Here is a 15,067-nt window from a genome sequence, read left to right on the forward strand (position 1 = left end):
GTCTGTAGGGTACAATACTGCTTTTTGTTATGGACACCCCCTGTAATGCAACCTTGTTTGAGACACAGATGAACTCCACCATCTTCCACCTGGTTAAGATGGTCAGTATGTGTGTGAGCTACACCCTGAACACTGTGCTGAGTGTTCCTCTGCTCCTGGTCATCACATACCCCCCATCCCTCCTGAGACACACTCGCTTTCTGCTCCTCACACACCTTCTTTTGTGCGACAACCTACATGTAAGGCTGCATTTTGTCATAAACATGCTTTTTGAGTCACATTTTTATGAAGGCATGAAATTTGTTAAAACTGACATAATGTACTCTGATCATCATTACCGTTTCAGCAACTCTTGTGGACTATCAACGCCATTCTTTTCAGCTATATTGAAAGTATACCTGTGACCGAGTGTTTGATCTTCTGTGCTGCCATCCAGGCTTGTTCTATGGTTTGTAATCCTTTTACAGTTGTCTGTACGTGTCACATATGGTATGCATTAAATAATGTAGTCAGGGCTGATACAGTCAGTTAATATTGTTGAATTCGTTGTACATTTCTGTTTACCAGTGTGGATTTGCATAATATCTGAACATGAAAGTAAGGGTAGAAAACTTTGGATGGTGTGATGATGGACATAAATATTACATACATGAATGCCCTATTTTCTAATAATACTCTTTTCTGCTAAAAGGACAAATAAAAGTTTAGATGAGGTTAACAGCCTAAGCTGAGGACTACATCTTTGTGTGCACAGGTGGACCTTTTCCTGAGTACTGCTATGGCTGTGGACCGCTTTATAGCTGTAAAGTGGCCCCTGCGCTATGAATTCTTGATGTGTCCTCGAAGGAGGAGAGTAACTGTTGCAACCATATGGACCTTATCATTTGTTCTTACCAGTGTTACTGTGTGTATCACCCTGATCACCATCCCATCCAATTTTTCCCTTCCCCGCTGCCGACCTCTCATCCTCACACCCTGTGAAATGGCGACCTCTGCTCTGCTGCTGTACTGCACCGTGGGGACAGCTGTGGTGGTGTTCCTCTGCTATCTGACAATGGTAGGATGCTTCTGCCTGCTCTGCCGGGACATGCATAAAGGTCTGCTCTGCACCAGGAGGTCCTACATCACCATGACCCTCCAGGCAGCCCAGACCATTCTCTTTTCAGTTCCTGTGATCACAAGCAGCTACCTGATCCCTGGTTACCTGCACAGTGATGTGTTGGATATAGTGACCACTATCACCTACAGCCTGGGGGTGGCAATCATCCCACTGGTCTATGGCTATCGCTCAAGGGAACTTCAGCAAAGAATAAGTCAGGCTACCCACAGGAGCAGAGTTAATATCCAAAATTAAATAGTGTATGTTGTAGAAGCCAATAACGTAATAACGGCTGATAACATAATAACGACTGATAACGTAATAAATTTGCCATTTCTAAAATGCAACAGGCCAATAATGTAATAACTGGCCAATAATGTAATAAAAGTCCTCAACCGATAATATAATAACTTTTGGCCAATAATGTAATAACTTATTAGGTTATTGTTAGGTTATTACGTTATTAGCCTGGTAAAAAAAAAAAAATTCTTTGCAAATGTAATAACTGAGCCAATAACGTAATAATCTATTAATATCATTGTATTTAAGTTTCATTTATTAGATACAGCTGTGATTAAAAAAAAAAAAATCTCCCTCTCTCTCTCTCTCTCCCTCCATGTATTTGTCGATTTAACATGATGGTTAAAATGATCTCTAGTCCTGTCTGCTGCTCCTTAGCCTTTCAAACTATCTCCAAACAAAGTGGAAGCACACATTTACAAACATAGACAATGGTATGATATGAAATATGTATGACATTTATGACATGTAACTCACTCTTGAAGATAGCAATCTTTTTTTTCACTCTTAACCCTGTAAAGCCTGAACCATTAAAAATCATTGAGAGAAAATTCCAATTCTTTAAAACTGGAGCCTTTATTGGTCCTTCTGAACAACCAAATACTAATTTCCATGTATGAGTTTAAATTTGTATCATATTTGATACATTGCGTCTCAGTGCTCAAATATTATTTTTGAACAAACAAAAACATAATATAACACAAACATATCTGACAAATTGGTAATTCCAAACATATACAAGAACATTTTCCAGTGCTACTGTCATGCAGCAATGAGAAATCCACCAGTGGAACTGGCACGGTGGAAGTCTGGAAGACATAACATTTCAGTTATCTTTACTAATTTTGTGGTTCGCAAACTTTTTATTTTGCATGGTGGGAGGCCTGAAAACAGTTCCTGTCCTTGTTCAGACAGAGGTGCACTCGGCATTTCTTACTGTACACATACGAGCTTATAATCAAAACATTCTAATCATAGCATAATCATTGTCAACACTTCTTCAACATTTTGCCATCTAAAAACACATACACACAAAAAAACAGGTTATTGAGTATTTTTTCTCTAAAATGTTCAGTTTTTAGTGAAAATCAGTAAGCAAAAGGAAGTTACTAGTAATGGTACCATGGCAACACCCACCTAGTCATCAATCATCATGATGCAGTAAGTTGAATATGGGTGCTTCTATGAAACTGCTCCTAAAAGCAGGACAGAGGGACGAACGATTCAAACCAGATGTAGACTAATGTTATGAAGCAAGTTTGGAAGCACTTGGGGTCTATTTTAAAATTAAATATTTACTGAGATAAAATAAATTATTTTTCAGATAAAATACAGTTTTATTTGACGCACGTATACAAAAACCCATGTCACCCGGTAAAAAGGATATGAAAATTACGCGCTACTATTTTTAAATATGTTTTTATTTTCTTACATGTATTTTGAGAATAAAAGTAAATATGCAAGGCAGAGTGTTTCATAAAAATGACTACTGTTGCAAAATCACTCGTGATTTACATGTGTTTAAATGGGCAGGTTCCTCATGTAACGCAAATGGACATGATGGGTTCCTTAAGAAACCTGGAATGAGATTGAGATTCATGAAAAACCAGTATGTCTGAATTAGAATAACCACTAGGATCGACACATTTAACACAGTGTCTTTATTTATAGTCTATAGAAGACCACTTTTAAGGGTTTGTCCCATATTTGATAAATTCAATTTATCCATTCTGTTTCACAAAATTTACCAGAAGTCATCAGCTAAAACACACACAGATACAGATGTGTGCCCGTGCGCACACACACACACACACACACACACACACACACATACATACACACTTTTCTTAAAAAATGTTTATACCTCTGATATTATCAAACTGTAATAGTTAATAATGCTAATAACTAGCCAACAGTTAGCTAAGTATAGTTAGTTAACTTTGAAAACACTCTCTATAATGTTATATCCTCTTGCACTAAATATATAGGATTATACGTGGTATATGCAAGAATTTCAACAAAATGAACTGTTCACCAAAGAAAATTGATCACTGATTACCTTCCAACATGTGTCCTAGAAAGGGAGAAAGGAAGTTTGGACTACTGAAGAAAGTCAATGTCACAGCACTGCCCTCTAGTGGTCAATTATGGGAAATAAAAAAATCTTTAGCAGAAAAAAGATTACTATCTTCAAGAGTGAGTTACATGTCATACAAATTTCATATCATACCATTGTCTATGTTTGTAAATGTGTGCTTCCATTTTGTTACCTCCGCCAAGGAGGTTATGTTTTTGCCAGGGTTTGTTTGTCTGTTTGTTTGTTTGTTTGTTTGTTTGTTTGTTTGTCTGTCCGTTAGTGTACAACATAACTCAAAAAGTTATGGACAGATTTGGATGAAATTTTCAGGGTTTGTTGGAAATGGGATAAGGAAGAAATGATTAAATTTTGGTGGTGATCAGGGGTGGGGGGGCCCACGGGGGGGGGGGGGGGGGGGGGGGGGGGGGGGGGGGCACTGATCAGCCTTGGCGGAGGTCTGCGCTCTCCGAGTGCTTCTAGTTTGAAGATAGTTTGAAAGGCTAAGGAGCAGCAGACTGGACTAGAGATTATTTTAACCATCATGTTAAATAGACGAATACATGGAGAGAGAGAGAGATTTTATCACAGTTATATCTAATAAATGAAACTTAAACACAGTGATATTAATATATTATTACGTTATTGGCTCAGTTATTACATTTGCAAAGAATTTTTTTTTTACAGGCCTATAACGTAATAACCAACCGATAACGTAATAAGTTATTACGTTATTGGTTCAGGACTTTTATTACGTTATTGGCCAGTTATTACGTTATTGGCCTATTACATTTTAAAAATGGCAAATTTATTACGTTATGGGTCGTTATTATGTTATTGGATGCTATATATGTTAAGAAATGTTTTAAAACTTCTGTTTCCCTGTATTACATAAATTTATTTATTGCACCACATTTTGAATGTACTTAACTGTATTAGTAAGTGTGAATAGCTGAGCCAATACACTGTGGTCATGGAACACCATCTTTATGCAACCCACTAGTGTTTTGAAGGCAAACATGTGTTTTATTAGTGGCAGCAGAATAAAATTAAGCTTTTATGATGTGAGGTTAAAAAATAACTAGTATTTAAACAATGAAGCTGTGTAAACACAGACACTGTTTGCAAAGAAAAACAGGACAAACTGCTTCAACAGATTTATTTGCACCTTAAACACTAATATTTCATATATCTACTCAGTATGTCACTATATCTTGTACAAAACATTCAAGAATACAAGGGATGGAATATAGAGCAGAGGAATGAATGCTACAAGAAAAGTACATCAACAATCATATTTTGAAGGTAGTGGAAAGGTGTTGCAGGTCAGAGACACTGGTTAGTTTTCCCTGACTGTGATGATCACCCCTTTGAGAGGCACAGGCACAGATCCAGATACAGCACTGAGGCTGCTCCACAAACCTCTGTGGTAAACCAGTATAGGACAGCCAAAACATGGAACACCAAACCAAACAATGTGCAGACACATTAAATTAGAAGCAGATACTGTGACAATAAACAATGCATTGAAAAGTACTCTGTAATCATACTGAGGCAGGCACTGAGAATTTCTTGACAACAAATAATCTTTTTTCAATAATAATACATATGAACGCGTTCTTGACAAAAGTATGCAGCATTCTGAACAAGAAAATCTTGTATTGAGTGTTACTGAGACAGCGTTCTCATATTGTTTTTGGCAAATGTAAAGTGAATGAATGGAGGATTATTTGGCATTGGACCAGACTCCCTGTCTTTGTACTATGCAAAGTTAACCCTTTTGATAGACATAGGTTTTGTGAAAATGTATGGCACAACACAATAATAATAAAATGATTTCTTAAAATACAGAACTAGATGTGTCGGCAGCATAACACACAAAGCCTTCCCCTGGTCAACACAGCGATGTACAACCTAATGGTAAGCACTTCGTCAGTACAGGCAGGTTTTCTTCATAATGCGCAGGAACTCCTGCTGGTTCACTTCCCCATCTCCATCCCTGTCGGCTTCATCAATCATTTCCTTTAGAAACAGATGACATAAGAGGAAATAAAAACTAATGTGGGGATGTATGCAACTCAAGAAGCTTATTTGATAGGATTCATATGCAAATATATTGTAGACATTATCCAAAAGCACAGCTGTGACCTGCTCACAAACAGCCAAGAAGGTATTAGATGCTATTATTGGGCAGGAATTATTAATGTATCTGGATGTTGTGTCATTACATCTTAATGTGATTTATTTATTTTAATGTGGATTACCTGCAGTTCTTCATCTGTGAGGTTCTCTCCCAGCTCTTTGGCTACTCTTTTCAGATTCTTGAAGGAGATCTTTCCTGTCTCGTCATCATCAAACAGTCGGAAAGCTTTCAGGATCTCCTCTTTAGAGTCCTTTTCAGCCTAAATTTGGACAAAATTGAGAGTGGTTTCACCATTAACTCACTTGTTCAGTTAGTGCGAAGTTTAAGTGTCGTTAATAGATAAACTGTGTTTGATTCTGGATATAAAAATTAGGAATTAAGTTAGCCCATAAAGACCCAGCGCTACGTTTATGTCAGTTCCCAAATTAAATTTTCTCTCTATCTAACCTTTCTTAAGTGATTTATCACCATTTATTTATAACAGTATCCTCTGTATTTTGTATTCTATCAGTATAAATCAGGCATTTTCCTGTATTTAATTTACTGATGGTAGATGTTCATTAAAGCTCAGATTAAAATTGATGGTTATTATATCAAAAACAGAGAAAACTGCAGAAACAGTGACTTTTTCAGTCAAATATATCATTAATTGAACATAAATCAAGTGTTTCCATCCACTGTCATTGATGGGTTTTACTGGTGAATCAACTTCGTAGAAGAGGATGGTGTTTCCACGGTAACTACGGGGCCTCTGAACATCCAAATGGGACATATCTGATGACCATGGAAAGATGACAAACTGTATTTTACACCAATTATTTACATGTATTGATAGGATTAGTGGATCAACAGTTATTAAACAGTTTAGATCAGTAGATGCTTTTGGTTTGTGATGGATGTTTGGGTCTTTATGGGTTAAATATGAATTTTAATCCATCTGCTACAGTGCTGTAACGTCACATTTTTAATTACATGTAATGAAACTGAATATTCAAGTAAAAATGATGACGATAGCTACCATTTTCTGTGTCATAACAGAGAGAAAGTCAGTGAAGGAGATCTTCCCTGTGCCGTCCTTATCCACTTCACCAATCATCTTCTTGATCTCCTCTTTTTTTGGTTCAAATCCTAGAGCTCTCATTGCAACCTGACACAACATAACACACACGGACGGTCAAACACACATGAAACATGAGTCTGGACTGAGATTAGTTTGTCAACGCCTTATTACCTTGAGCTCCTTGACATCAATGAAACCAGACCCATCGGTGTCAAACAGCTCAAAGGCCTCCCTGATCTCCTGCTTTTGCTCCTCAGTCAACTCTGGCTTGGGAGTAGTCTTCTTGCGTGGAGGTGGTATTGGACCCTGCAAGGAAGGTCTTTTGGCACTGGTCGCCTTTTGAGGACAGATGAGAAAGAAGCAAAAAAGGAAAAGAACGATTCAGCTGAAAAAATAGATAGATAGATAGATAGATAGATAGATAGATAGATAGATAGATAGATAGATAGATAGATAGATAGATAGATAGATAGATAGATAGATAGATAGATAGAATGAAAATGAGGGATAAGGATGCATGACATTCAAACTCATTTATGGAATGATATTACATTTTCACTTACCATTAGTTGCTGTAGATTAGAAAAACAAAAGCGACCTGCGGATCTTTTAGTCTATCAATGTTTTCCTCAGGGCTATGAAATCTCTATCATTTAGAGAGGAGGAGCTCATAAAACGGTGTCTTCTTTACATCAGTCGCACGTGTTAACAAATATGTTACCTAATTATAAAACAAATATATCCCTTTTTAAAGTCTTGCACTTATTTCGATTGAACAGCTTTTAAAATATTGGAAAAAATAACCGTTTTTAGAGCACAAACATGCAGGTGTACAAACCCAGCAGATGCTGTCATGGAGTCATGTGCATTTGATTTATTCACCGAGAAACAAAAGATCGCGTCTCGTGCCTTCAAAGTTGATGAATCCGGATGGGTCAGGTACACAGCAGAGTCGAAAACAAACGCACCAGTCGGGCGAGAAGATGATTGGCTGTTGGAAACCACGGGACGTGGGACACGATCTGAAATACCAGAGTTGTGCAGAGGAGAGGGATTTTTTCGTCGATCTATGTCTAAGTGTACATTTGTACTGGATGTGCTTGTTTCATAAATAAAAAAACAAACAAACACATCAATGTTTTTACTGTTGTAACGTTGCATTGACTTCTGAAAAATATGACAGTACACCCTCTAGTGTCAGATCTACCCATGTGTTCTGATTTGCCAGATAAGGAATTTACACGTTTAATACAGTAATTAACCCTTTCATGCATGAATTGTGAGAATCTGAGTCAAGATTTATTTTTTGAGTGTTTTTATTCCTCCTTAGCCACGAAAAAAAAACAATGTGATTGATTTTTTTTTTTTTTTCTGTGGAGTTACAAAAATATGCATGCATTTAATTTTTGAAGTAAAGAAACGTGTTTAAAACCCAATATCAGAAAGTGATATGAAAACAATGAAATAAAAACATTTTTAATGCTGCTAATCTGTTGTCTTCTCACATTTTTACATATTCTAATGCTAGTAATTACTCACTTCATGGAGATAATATGAAAAAAAAAAAAACCTTTTTGTCTGACAAATAAAAATGTATTTACATTCAAACATGTCACTGCAGGTCAGGTTTATCAAGAACAGCATAGTTAAAGCAATGGTATGAATGTCAGTGTATGGGATGATGCAGAAGTGTCCACTGTGTTGGCTGATACGAAACTAAAACAACAAAACCCATTAATATACAAGAGAACAGCTGGAGAAGAACTGTCCACTGTAGTGACCGATGCATGAAAGGGTTAATATCAGTAAATTAGATTATTTAGAACATCACTGACTTAAAATTATTAACCATGATATCTAAAATAATGATGATGATAATAATAATAATAATAATAATAATAATAATAATAATAATAATAATAATAATAATAATATAAATAGAATGTAGGTTTAAATCAATAAGGAAGTTGGACAAATAGTAATGATGAATTATAAAGAATATGGGTGTTGTTTTTACAGGGTGGCAAACAGGATTTACAGGGTCTAAAAATAAATATGCAGGAAATATGTGCAGAGTAGTGAAACACACACACACAAAATCAGAACTAAACAGTCTCTGCAGGCAAATTCAGTATTTACTGTGACCTCCATTTGGATTCAGGAAATCTTTAACTCTCTTAGGTCGACTGGATGTTTCTTACATAATCTTGTGTTATATTACAAATCTTCAGAATGTGCCAAAGGCTTTTATGGTCTTTTATCCTTTTGATGATCACACATAGGTTCTACACTTTCTGTGTGTGTTGCATGTCCACATGTACAATATATGACAGACAGATTCTTCTTCTAAAATATATACAACTGTAATATACAAGAAATATGTGAACAATATAAAAAATAAAATGCATTTCAGAAAAAAAATATGAATACTGTGTTTTCAATACTGTGCACATATTTCCTGCATATTTCTTATTAGAAATAAAGACACATGCCAATTCCAACCAAAACAACAAAGGCAAGGCAAGGCAAGTTTATTTATATAGCACATTTCATGAACAAGACAATTCAAAGTGCTTTACAAAAAACATTAAAAGCATTACAGAAAGGAAGCAATAAAAAATATAAGTATGAAATAAAAACAAAAACAGATAAATAAACAGATAAAAATTTTAAGCTTAAAAGTAACAGTGCAGATCTGAACTGATGAATAAGAACTCGATTCAAATGCAGCTGAGAACAGGTGGGTCTTTGACCTGGATTCAAATAAATAATCCAAAAAAGGTAAACAAAGCTAAATCTATCTATCTATCTATCTATCTATCTATCTATCTATCTATCTATCTATCTATCTATCTATCTATCTATCTATCTATCTATCTATCTATCTATGTTGTCAAGGGGCGTGGTTACTGTGGGAGGAGGCGGGCACTGTCAGTTTCTGATCCACTATTGGTTAACAGTGTGGCGTTCTTTGACGTACATCATACACGATTGGCTGTTTATGAACGTCACCTTTGTTCCGGGTTCAGACGTGGCCAATCACAGAGCATTTATCACTCGGCTCATTCAGTCAGTTCAGGGCTTGAGTCCCAGTTAGTTTTACTGCTCAGGTCAAAAGTGTCTGTTGTGGCTACTCGGTGAATATAAGCACATTTTTTTCCCCTTGTTTTTTTGAAATACACACAAGTAGAAGACTTCTGGCAGACATTTTTTTGCTAAGTTGTTCACCTGTTGGTCGCTTTATTCTCATTATGGCCACACGTGTTCGACCGGTGAGTTATACAGGTACCATGTTTGACTCTGAAACTATTCCTGATGCTTCTGTCGCTTTTCTCTAACTGTGGTGTTGTCTGTTTTCTCTGTGTCGCAGAGCAGTAAGCGGTGTGCAGTCATCGGGGGGTCTGGCTTCCTGGGCAGACACCTGGTGGAGAAGCTGCTGGATCGAGGCTATGCTGTGTCTGTGTTTGACATCCGTCAGGGCTATGAGCTGCCTGGTGTCAGCTTCCACCTGGGAGACCTCTGTGACAAGCAGGTACCAGTACTCACACCTAACAGCAAAATGCACCTGAAGTTTGAAAAGTAGTCATTGTGCAACGAAATGATTAGTACTACTGCTGTATGAGATGCTTTAGATTGAACTTCTCTAAAAAAAAAAAAAAGTAGAATTAAAGGTAGTTTAAGCAGCAATGCATCATATTCTGTTAGATCATCATATGTTTATGCATCACTGTCCAATGAGAAACACTTACATCAAGGGTGTTAAACTAATTTTAGTTCATGGGCCACACACAGCCCAGTATAATCTCAAGTGGGTCACACCAGTAAAATAATTACATAACAATCTATAAATAATGGAACTGTTTTAGAGTGTAAAAAGCTAAATTAAATTATGAAAATGTTTACATCTAGGAATTACCCTTTGAAAAATGTGAATAACATGATCAGCCTAAAATTTATTAAGAACAATATGTGTAATTGTAACAATTTTATGCTTTTGGTTTTCATTCACACATGTGCATTACAATTTACAGATCACAGTGGATCTGCAAAAGCACAAAACTTTCAGTAACCTGCATAATATTATTAAAATTTGCATGTACTTCTCCTAAGACACTTTAGATAGTTCATATATGTTCCGGGTATTTATATTTTTGTGAAAGGATAGTTTGTAAATGTTAATATTTTCATATAATTTTTTTTTTTACACTAAAACAAAGAGAACATTTTAAAGTTGTCATTATTTTTAGGTTATAAGATAGTAAATTACTGCTCTGGCCCACTTGAGATCACATTGGGTTGTATATAGCGGCTGAACTAAAATAAATTTGAGGCCATTGATTGTTAAGATCGCAGTGTAATTTCTGCATTTCACAAATTCATCCCATGGGCTGCCTTTTGCGGGCTAGTTTTGGCCTCATTTGTTTGCTAATTTGCCTCTGTGGTCCCTGGGCAGGAGATGACACATTAAAATATGCCCAAATAGTACATGACACAAGAGAGATGATGCATAACACAGCATCTAAAATCCAACACATCAACATGTGACAGACAAATTCATTAACAAAACCCAGTAAAATTTCAATAAAAATAATAACATAAAGAAGCCAGTCAGTGATCACAGGTGTGGTTTGCTTTCAGCTATATTTTCAGTTTCTTTTTAAAAATACAATCAAAATACTCAAGTCAGGCACAATTACCTCAAATTTATTACATTGTACGACTTCAGGTGGAGTCAGACTTAGCCAATGCCACAAATGTGGACTTTTAAATCCAAATGGACTTGAGCTGATGTTTTGACCTGATAAAGGCTGTATTTATCAGGAGCTGGGATTTACTTGAATTTTCTAAAACTATAAGACAGGTCAGATAGCCTGGAGGAATGAATGTGCAGTTGTTTTTGTTGAATTATCCACTTGTGTGTTATCTGTCTCATTCTGCACCAGGCTCTGCTGTCAGCTTTGAAGGATGTGTCCTTGGTCTTCCACTGTGCCTCCCCTGCACCCGCCAGTGATGACCGAGGGCTGTTTGAGAAGGTCAACATTCAGGGCACACGCACCGTTATTGAGGCCTGCATTGAATCTGGAGTGCAGGTGAAGTGAAGGCGAAAGGAGGCAGGCGAATGAGATGGAGGGGTTGCTTGTGGTGTTTTTACAATTTAAGGATAAGCGATGTCATTTTTTTTTTCCAGAGACTGGTCCTGACAAGCAGTGCAAGTGTGGTGTTTGAAGGAAAAGACATTAAGAATGGGAGCGAGACTCTACCGTATGCCATGAAACCGATTGACTACTACACAGAGACCAAGATACAGCAGGAGAAGGTAGATTGGTATTTTTCAGTTTGTGTTAACTACTTTCTTCAAAGTTTCCAAAGGATAACACTTATTTTTATTATCACAACAACAATTTAGCAAATGCACAACATAGTACTCATAAATAACAGGTTACGTAATAGCCACAAGACCTCAATAGTCACACCACTGTACGCAGAGGACTGTACACACAGATGCAACTTCACCTTTTTTTTAACCATTTTTAGTTGGTCCTGAAAGCATGTGACAAAGAGAAGGGTTTCCTCACTGTTGCCATCCGGCCTCATGGTATCTTTGGCCCTCGGGACCCGCAGCTGGTTCCTATACTGGTAGACACAGCTCGCCGAGGGAAGATGAAGTTTATCATTGGGTAAGACATAGGAATAGACTTCTAGGTATTACACTGATGCTAGTCCTCCATCTTTCATTTCAGTAATATAATGAAGGCTTTTTGTTACTCCAGCAATCATTATTGTTAAACACTTAGAAAAAAGTGTTGTATGCCACTGGTGCATAGTAACTTTTTTTGAGTCTCATTTATGTGACCATTTTGTCGGTGTGATTCTTTAGTGATGGAACCAATTTAGTGGATTTCACCTTTGTGGAGAATGTAGTTCATGGACACATCCTGGCTGCTGAACGCCTGAGGCCAGACTCGCCCATATGTGGAAAAGTGAGTGAGAAGAAAATAATGAAAATTCTGTGGCTAGTTAAACACCTCCCTCAAGATATGACTTTTTTGTGAATACTTTTCAATGATGACTCTTGAGGCGGATAATAGTGTTATTATTATTAGGACTGAATCTTAAGCTTTGCATCCTCTGCTTTTCTTTCAGGCGTACCACATCACCAATGATGAGCCGGTTCGCTTTTGGGACTTCATGTCTGAGGTGTTGGTGGGTTTAGGTTACCCTGCACCCCGCTACCACCTCCCTTATATTCTTGTGTATGGACTGGCACTTCTCCTCTGGCTGTTGGCCATGATCCTGCGCCCGTTAGTATCCTTCAAACCAACCTTTACACCAATGAGAGTAGCTCTGGCTGGAACCCATCACTACTACAGCTGTGACCGCGCCAAAGAGGACATGGGCTACAAACCAGTGGTGACTTTGAAAGAAGGCATAACTCGCACAGTGCAGAGTTACCCTCATCTCAGAAAAGAGGCTTGATGTTGATATCAACATTGAAAACAAAACTTCTCTTAAATCCAAGCCACAGGTGCGAGTCAAGTCGCACATATAATGGTAACGAGCTGATCATGTGATCTACAATTCAACATATCACTGCCTGCAGCCTTTCTATGGCCTTGAAATGCTTATGTGCCTGTCTCACCAGGAGATGGCAGCAAATTGTCCTGAGTTTGATAAACATGCAGCAGTTTGATCTTGTAAAGAATTTAAAGCACTTTGTCAAAAATGTAAAGCATAAAAGTAAAATTTGTCATCTATAATAGTCTGATCTTTGACTATGAAAACTGGAAAGTCTTACACCCAGGGTGTCCTGTTTGTATGTATTTCACCATGGTATTCATATATTTAGACACTGATGTCTAACACATTCCACCATAAATGATTCTTCTCATACATTTTGAACAGACATGATTATGACTAACAAAAATATGACAAAACCAAATGTATGTAGAGAATGTCTAGTTTTGATCTTCGGTAACATAGTTTGAAAGGACCCAAGTGTAAGATTTACTGGCATCTAGCCAAATGTTGCAGGTCGCGACTAATTGAATAGAGCTCCTTTACACCTACAATTGCAAGCATAATTGTAAAATGTAAAAACATGCCTTTTCTAAAGCCACTCCATGGTTTGTACATTCTAGGCTACTGTAGAATGACAGTAATGTAACCCACTTATCTAGTAAAGAGAGCTCATTCAAGCAGTTTATACTTACAGAGAATTATGCATTAATTAAATCATAGTTCTGATCCTACTAATAGATCTTCCAAAATCTAAAATAAAATTGCTCCTTTTAACCCATAAGGACCCAGTGTGATATTTGTGTCAGTTCCCAAATGAATTTTTCTCTATTTAACGGTCCTTAAGTGGTTTATCCCCATTTATTTTATTATTATCCCCTTTATTTGGCATTTTGTCAGTGAAAATCTGGTATTTTCCAACATTTAATTTCCTATGCATGTAGATTTTCATAAAAGTTCAGAGTAGAGTTGAGGATTATTATATCAAAAATAGAGAAAACTGAAGAAAAAGTGACATTTACAGCAAATCTATCAATAACTGAACATAAACCCAGTGTGTCCATCCACTGTCATTGATCCAACTCCATGGGTTTTACTGGTGAATCAATATTATAGAAGATGACAATGTTTCCATAGTAACTATGGAGCCTCTGAACATCCAAATGGGTCATATCTGATGGCCATGAAAAGATGAATAACTATTTTACGCCAGTTATTTACATGGATTGATAGGATTATTGGATCAACAGGTATTAAACAGTTTAGATCAGTAAATGGTTTTGGTAGATGGTGGATGTTTGGGTCTTTATGGGTTAATACTTTGGTTTACAAAAGTATTTGTATCTGTTGGAGCCAAAATCAGAGGAAAATACTCTAGATTTTGATACTGCTCACCTTCCTCCTGCAGTCATATCCTCTCAGTCCAAATCAAATGACTAAATATAAGTGACCGGACATTGAATCATACCCTGTTTCAAGCTGAGACAGAGTAAAACAGTAGAGTCATGTCCAGGTCGCATCTGGTAGAACTACAGCAGTCAGTCATGTAGTCAACCCCCCACCTGTCTGAAAATGCCTGTGATTTGCTAAAATCGGGATAGATTTTTCACTTTCTGAAAAACAATCAAGATGTAGATGCAGAAGTCTCATGTCCTCATGAACTGCATGAAAAGTAATCTTGGAATTTTTCCCCAGTGACTAAAAAACTATCAAGCAAAGCAGCAGTTTGGTTACTCTCTGTCGTTAAGGACTAATGATCTGTCCTCCTAGTGCACTATCATGTATGGGATGATGATCGCAAAAAGATTCATTTTAAGCCTTTGGAAATCTGAGACTGTGCCTCTTTTCAAAACATGGTTGATAGACATTACCTCT

At 36.9% G+C, this 15,067-nt stretch overlaps 3 protein-coding genes across 3 annotated transcripts; 2 read left to right on the forward strand and 1 right to left on the reverse strand.

Annotated features, from left to right (window-relative positions):
- The first annotated feature begins 29 nt into the window (after positions 1 to 29).
- LOC115426840 (olfactory receptor 10G4-like) lies at positions 30 to 1,354 on the forward strand. The gene is made up of 3 exons (XM_030145069.1): positions 30 to 239; positions 347 to 448; positions 755 to 1,354. Exons 1-3 carry the CDS (start codon positions 30 to 32, stop codon positions 1,352 to 1,354), a joined length of 912 nt encoding a protein of 303 aa, XP_030000929.1.
- A 3,261-nt stretch (positions 1,355 to 4,615) lies between these two features.
- cetn2 (centrin, EF-hand protein, 2) lies at positions 4,616 to 7,542 on the reverse strand. Its single transcript, XM_030145314.1, has 5 exons — positions 7,240 to 7,542; positions 6,848 to 7,012; positions 6,635 to 6,763; positions 5,738 to 5,875; positions 4,616 to 5,495 (listed from the first exon to the last, which is right to left on the reverse strand). Exons 1-5 carry the CDS (start codon positions 7,240 to 7,242, stop codon positions 5,406 to 5,408), a joined length of 525 nt encoding a protein of 174 aa, XP_030001174.1. The 5' UTR covers positions 7,243 to 7,542; the 3' UTR covers positions 4,616 to 5,405.
- Positions 7,543 to 9,761: 2,219 nt separating this feature from the next.
- Positions 9,762 to 13,951, forward strand: nsdhl (NAD(P) dependent 3-beta-hydroxysteroid dehydrogenase NSDHL). The gene is made up of 7 exons (XM_030145310.1): positions 9,762 to 9,948; positions 10,047 to 10,208; positions 11,620 to 11,766; positions 11,865 to 11,993; positions 12,212 to 12,354; positions 12,555 to 12,657; positions 12,821 to 13,951. Exons 1-7 carry the CDS (start codon positions 9,928 to 9,930, stop codon positions 13,151 to 13,153), a joined length of 1,038 nt encoding a protein of 345 aa, XP_030001170.1. The 5' UTR covers positions 9,762 to 9,927; the 3' UTR covers positions 13,154 to 13,951.
- Positions 13,952 to 15,067: the final 1,116 nt, after the last annotated feature.

The sequence above is a fragment of the Sphaeramia orbicularis genome, chromosome 10 (assembly GCF_902148855.1).
Source record: "Sphaeramia orbicularis chromosome 10, fSphaOr1.1, whole genome shotgun sequence".
NCBI classification, from domain to species: Eukaryota; Metazoa; Chordata; class Actinopteri; order Kurtiformes; family Apogonidae; genus Sphaeramia; species Sphaeramia orbicularis.

What these genes read in the sequence shown, in the direction of transcription:
- LOC115426840 (XM_030145069.1), top strand. Translation starts at nt 30, where the DNA reads ATGGACACCCCCTGTAATGCAACCTTGTTTGAGACACAGATGAACTCC. An exon ending in TTTTGTGCGACAACCTACAT is followed by an intron (nt 240 to 346) that starts GTAAGGCTGCAT and finishes TTACCGTTTCAG; the next exon opens with CAACTCTTGTGGACTATCAA. An exon ending in CCATCCAGGCTTGTTCTATG is followed by an intron (nt 449 to 754) that starts GTTTGTAATCCT and finishes TTGTGTGCACAG; the next exon opens with GTGGACCTTTTCCTGAGTAC.
- cetn2 (XM_030145314.1), bottom strand. An exon ending in TTGATGTCAAGGAGCTCAAG is followed by an intron (nt 6,764 to 6,847) that starts GTAATAAGGCGT and finishes ATGTTGTGTCAG; the next exon opens with GTTGCAATGAGAGCTCTAGG. An exon ending in CTGTTATGACACAGAAAATG is followed by an intron (nt 5,876 to 6,634) that starts GTAGCTATCGTC and finishes GTCCAAATTTAG; the next exon opens with GCTGAAAAGGACTCTAAAGA.
- nsdhl (XM_030145310.1), top strand. Translation starts at nt 9,928, where the DNA reads ATGGCCACACGTGTTCGACCG. An exon ending in GCATTGAATCTGGAGTGCAG is followed by an intron (nt 11,767 to 11,864) that starts GTGAAGTGAAGG and finishes TTTTTTTTCCAG; the next exon opens with AGACTGGTCCTGACAAGCAG. An exon ending in CCAAGATACAGCAGGAGAAG is followed by an intron (nt 11,994 to 12,211) that starts GTAGATTGGTAT and finishes AACCATTTTTAG; the next exon opens with TTGGTCCTGAAAGCATGTGA.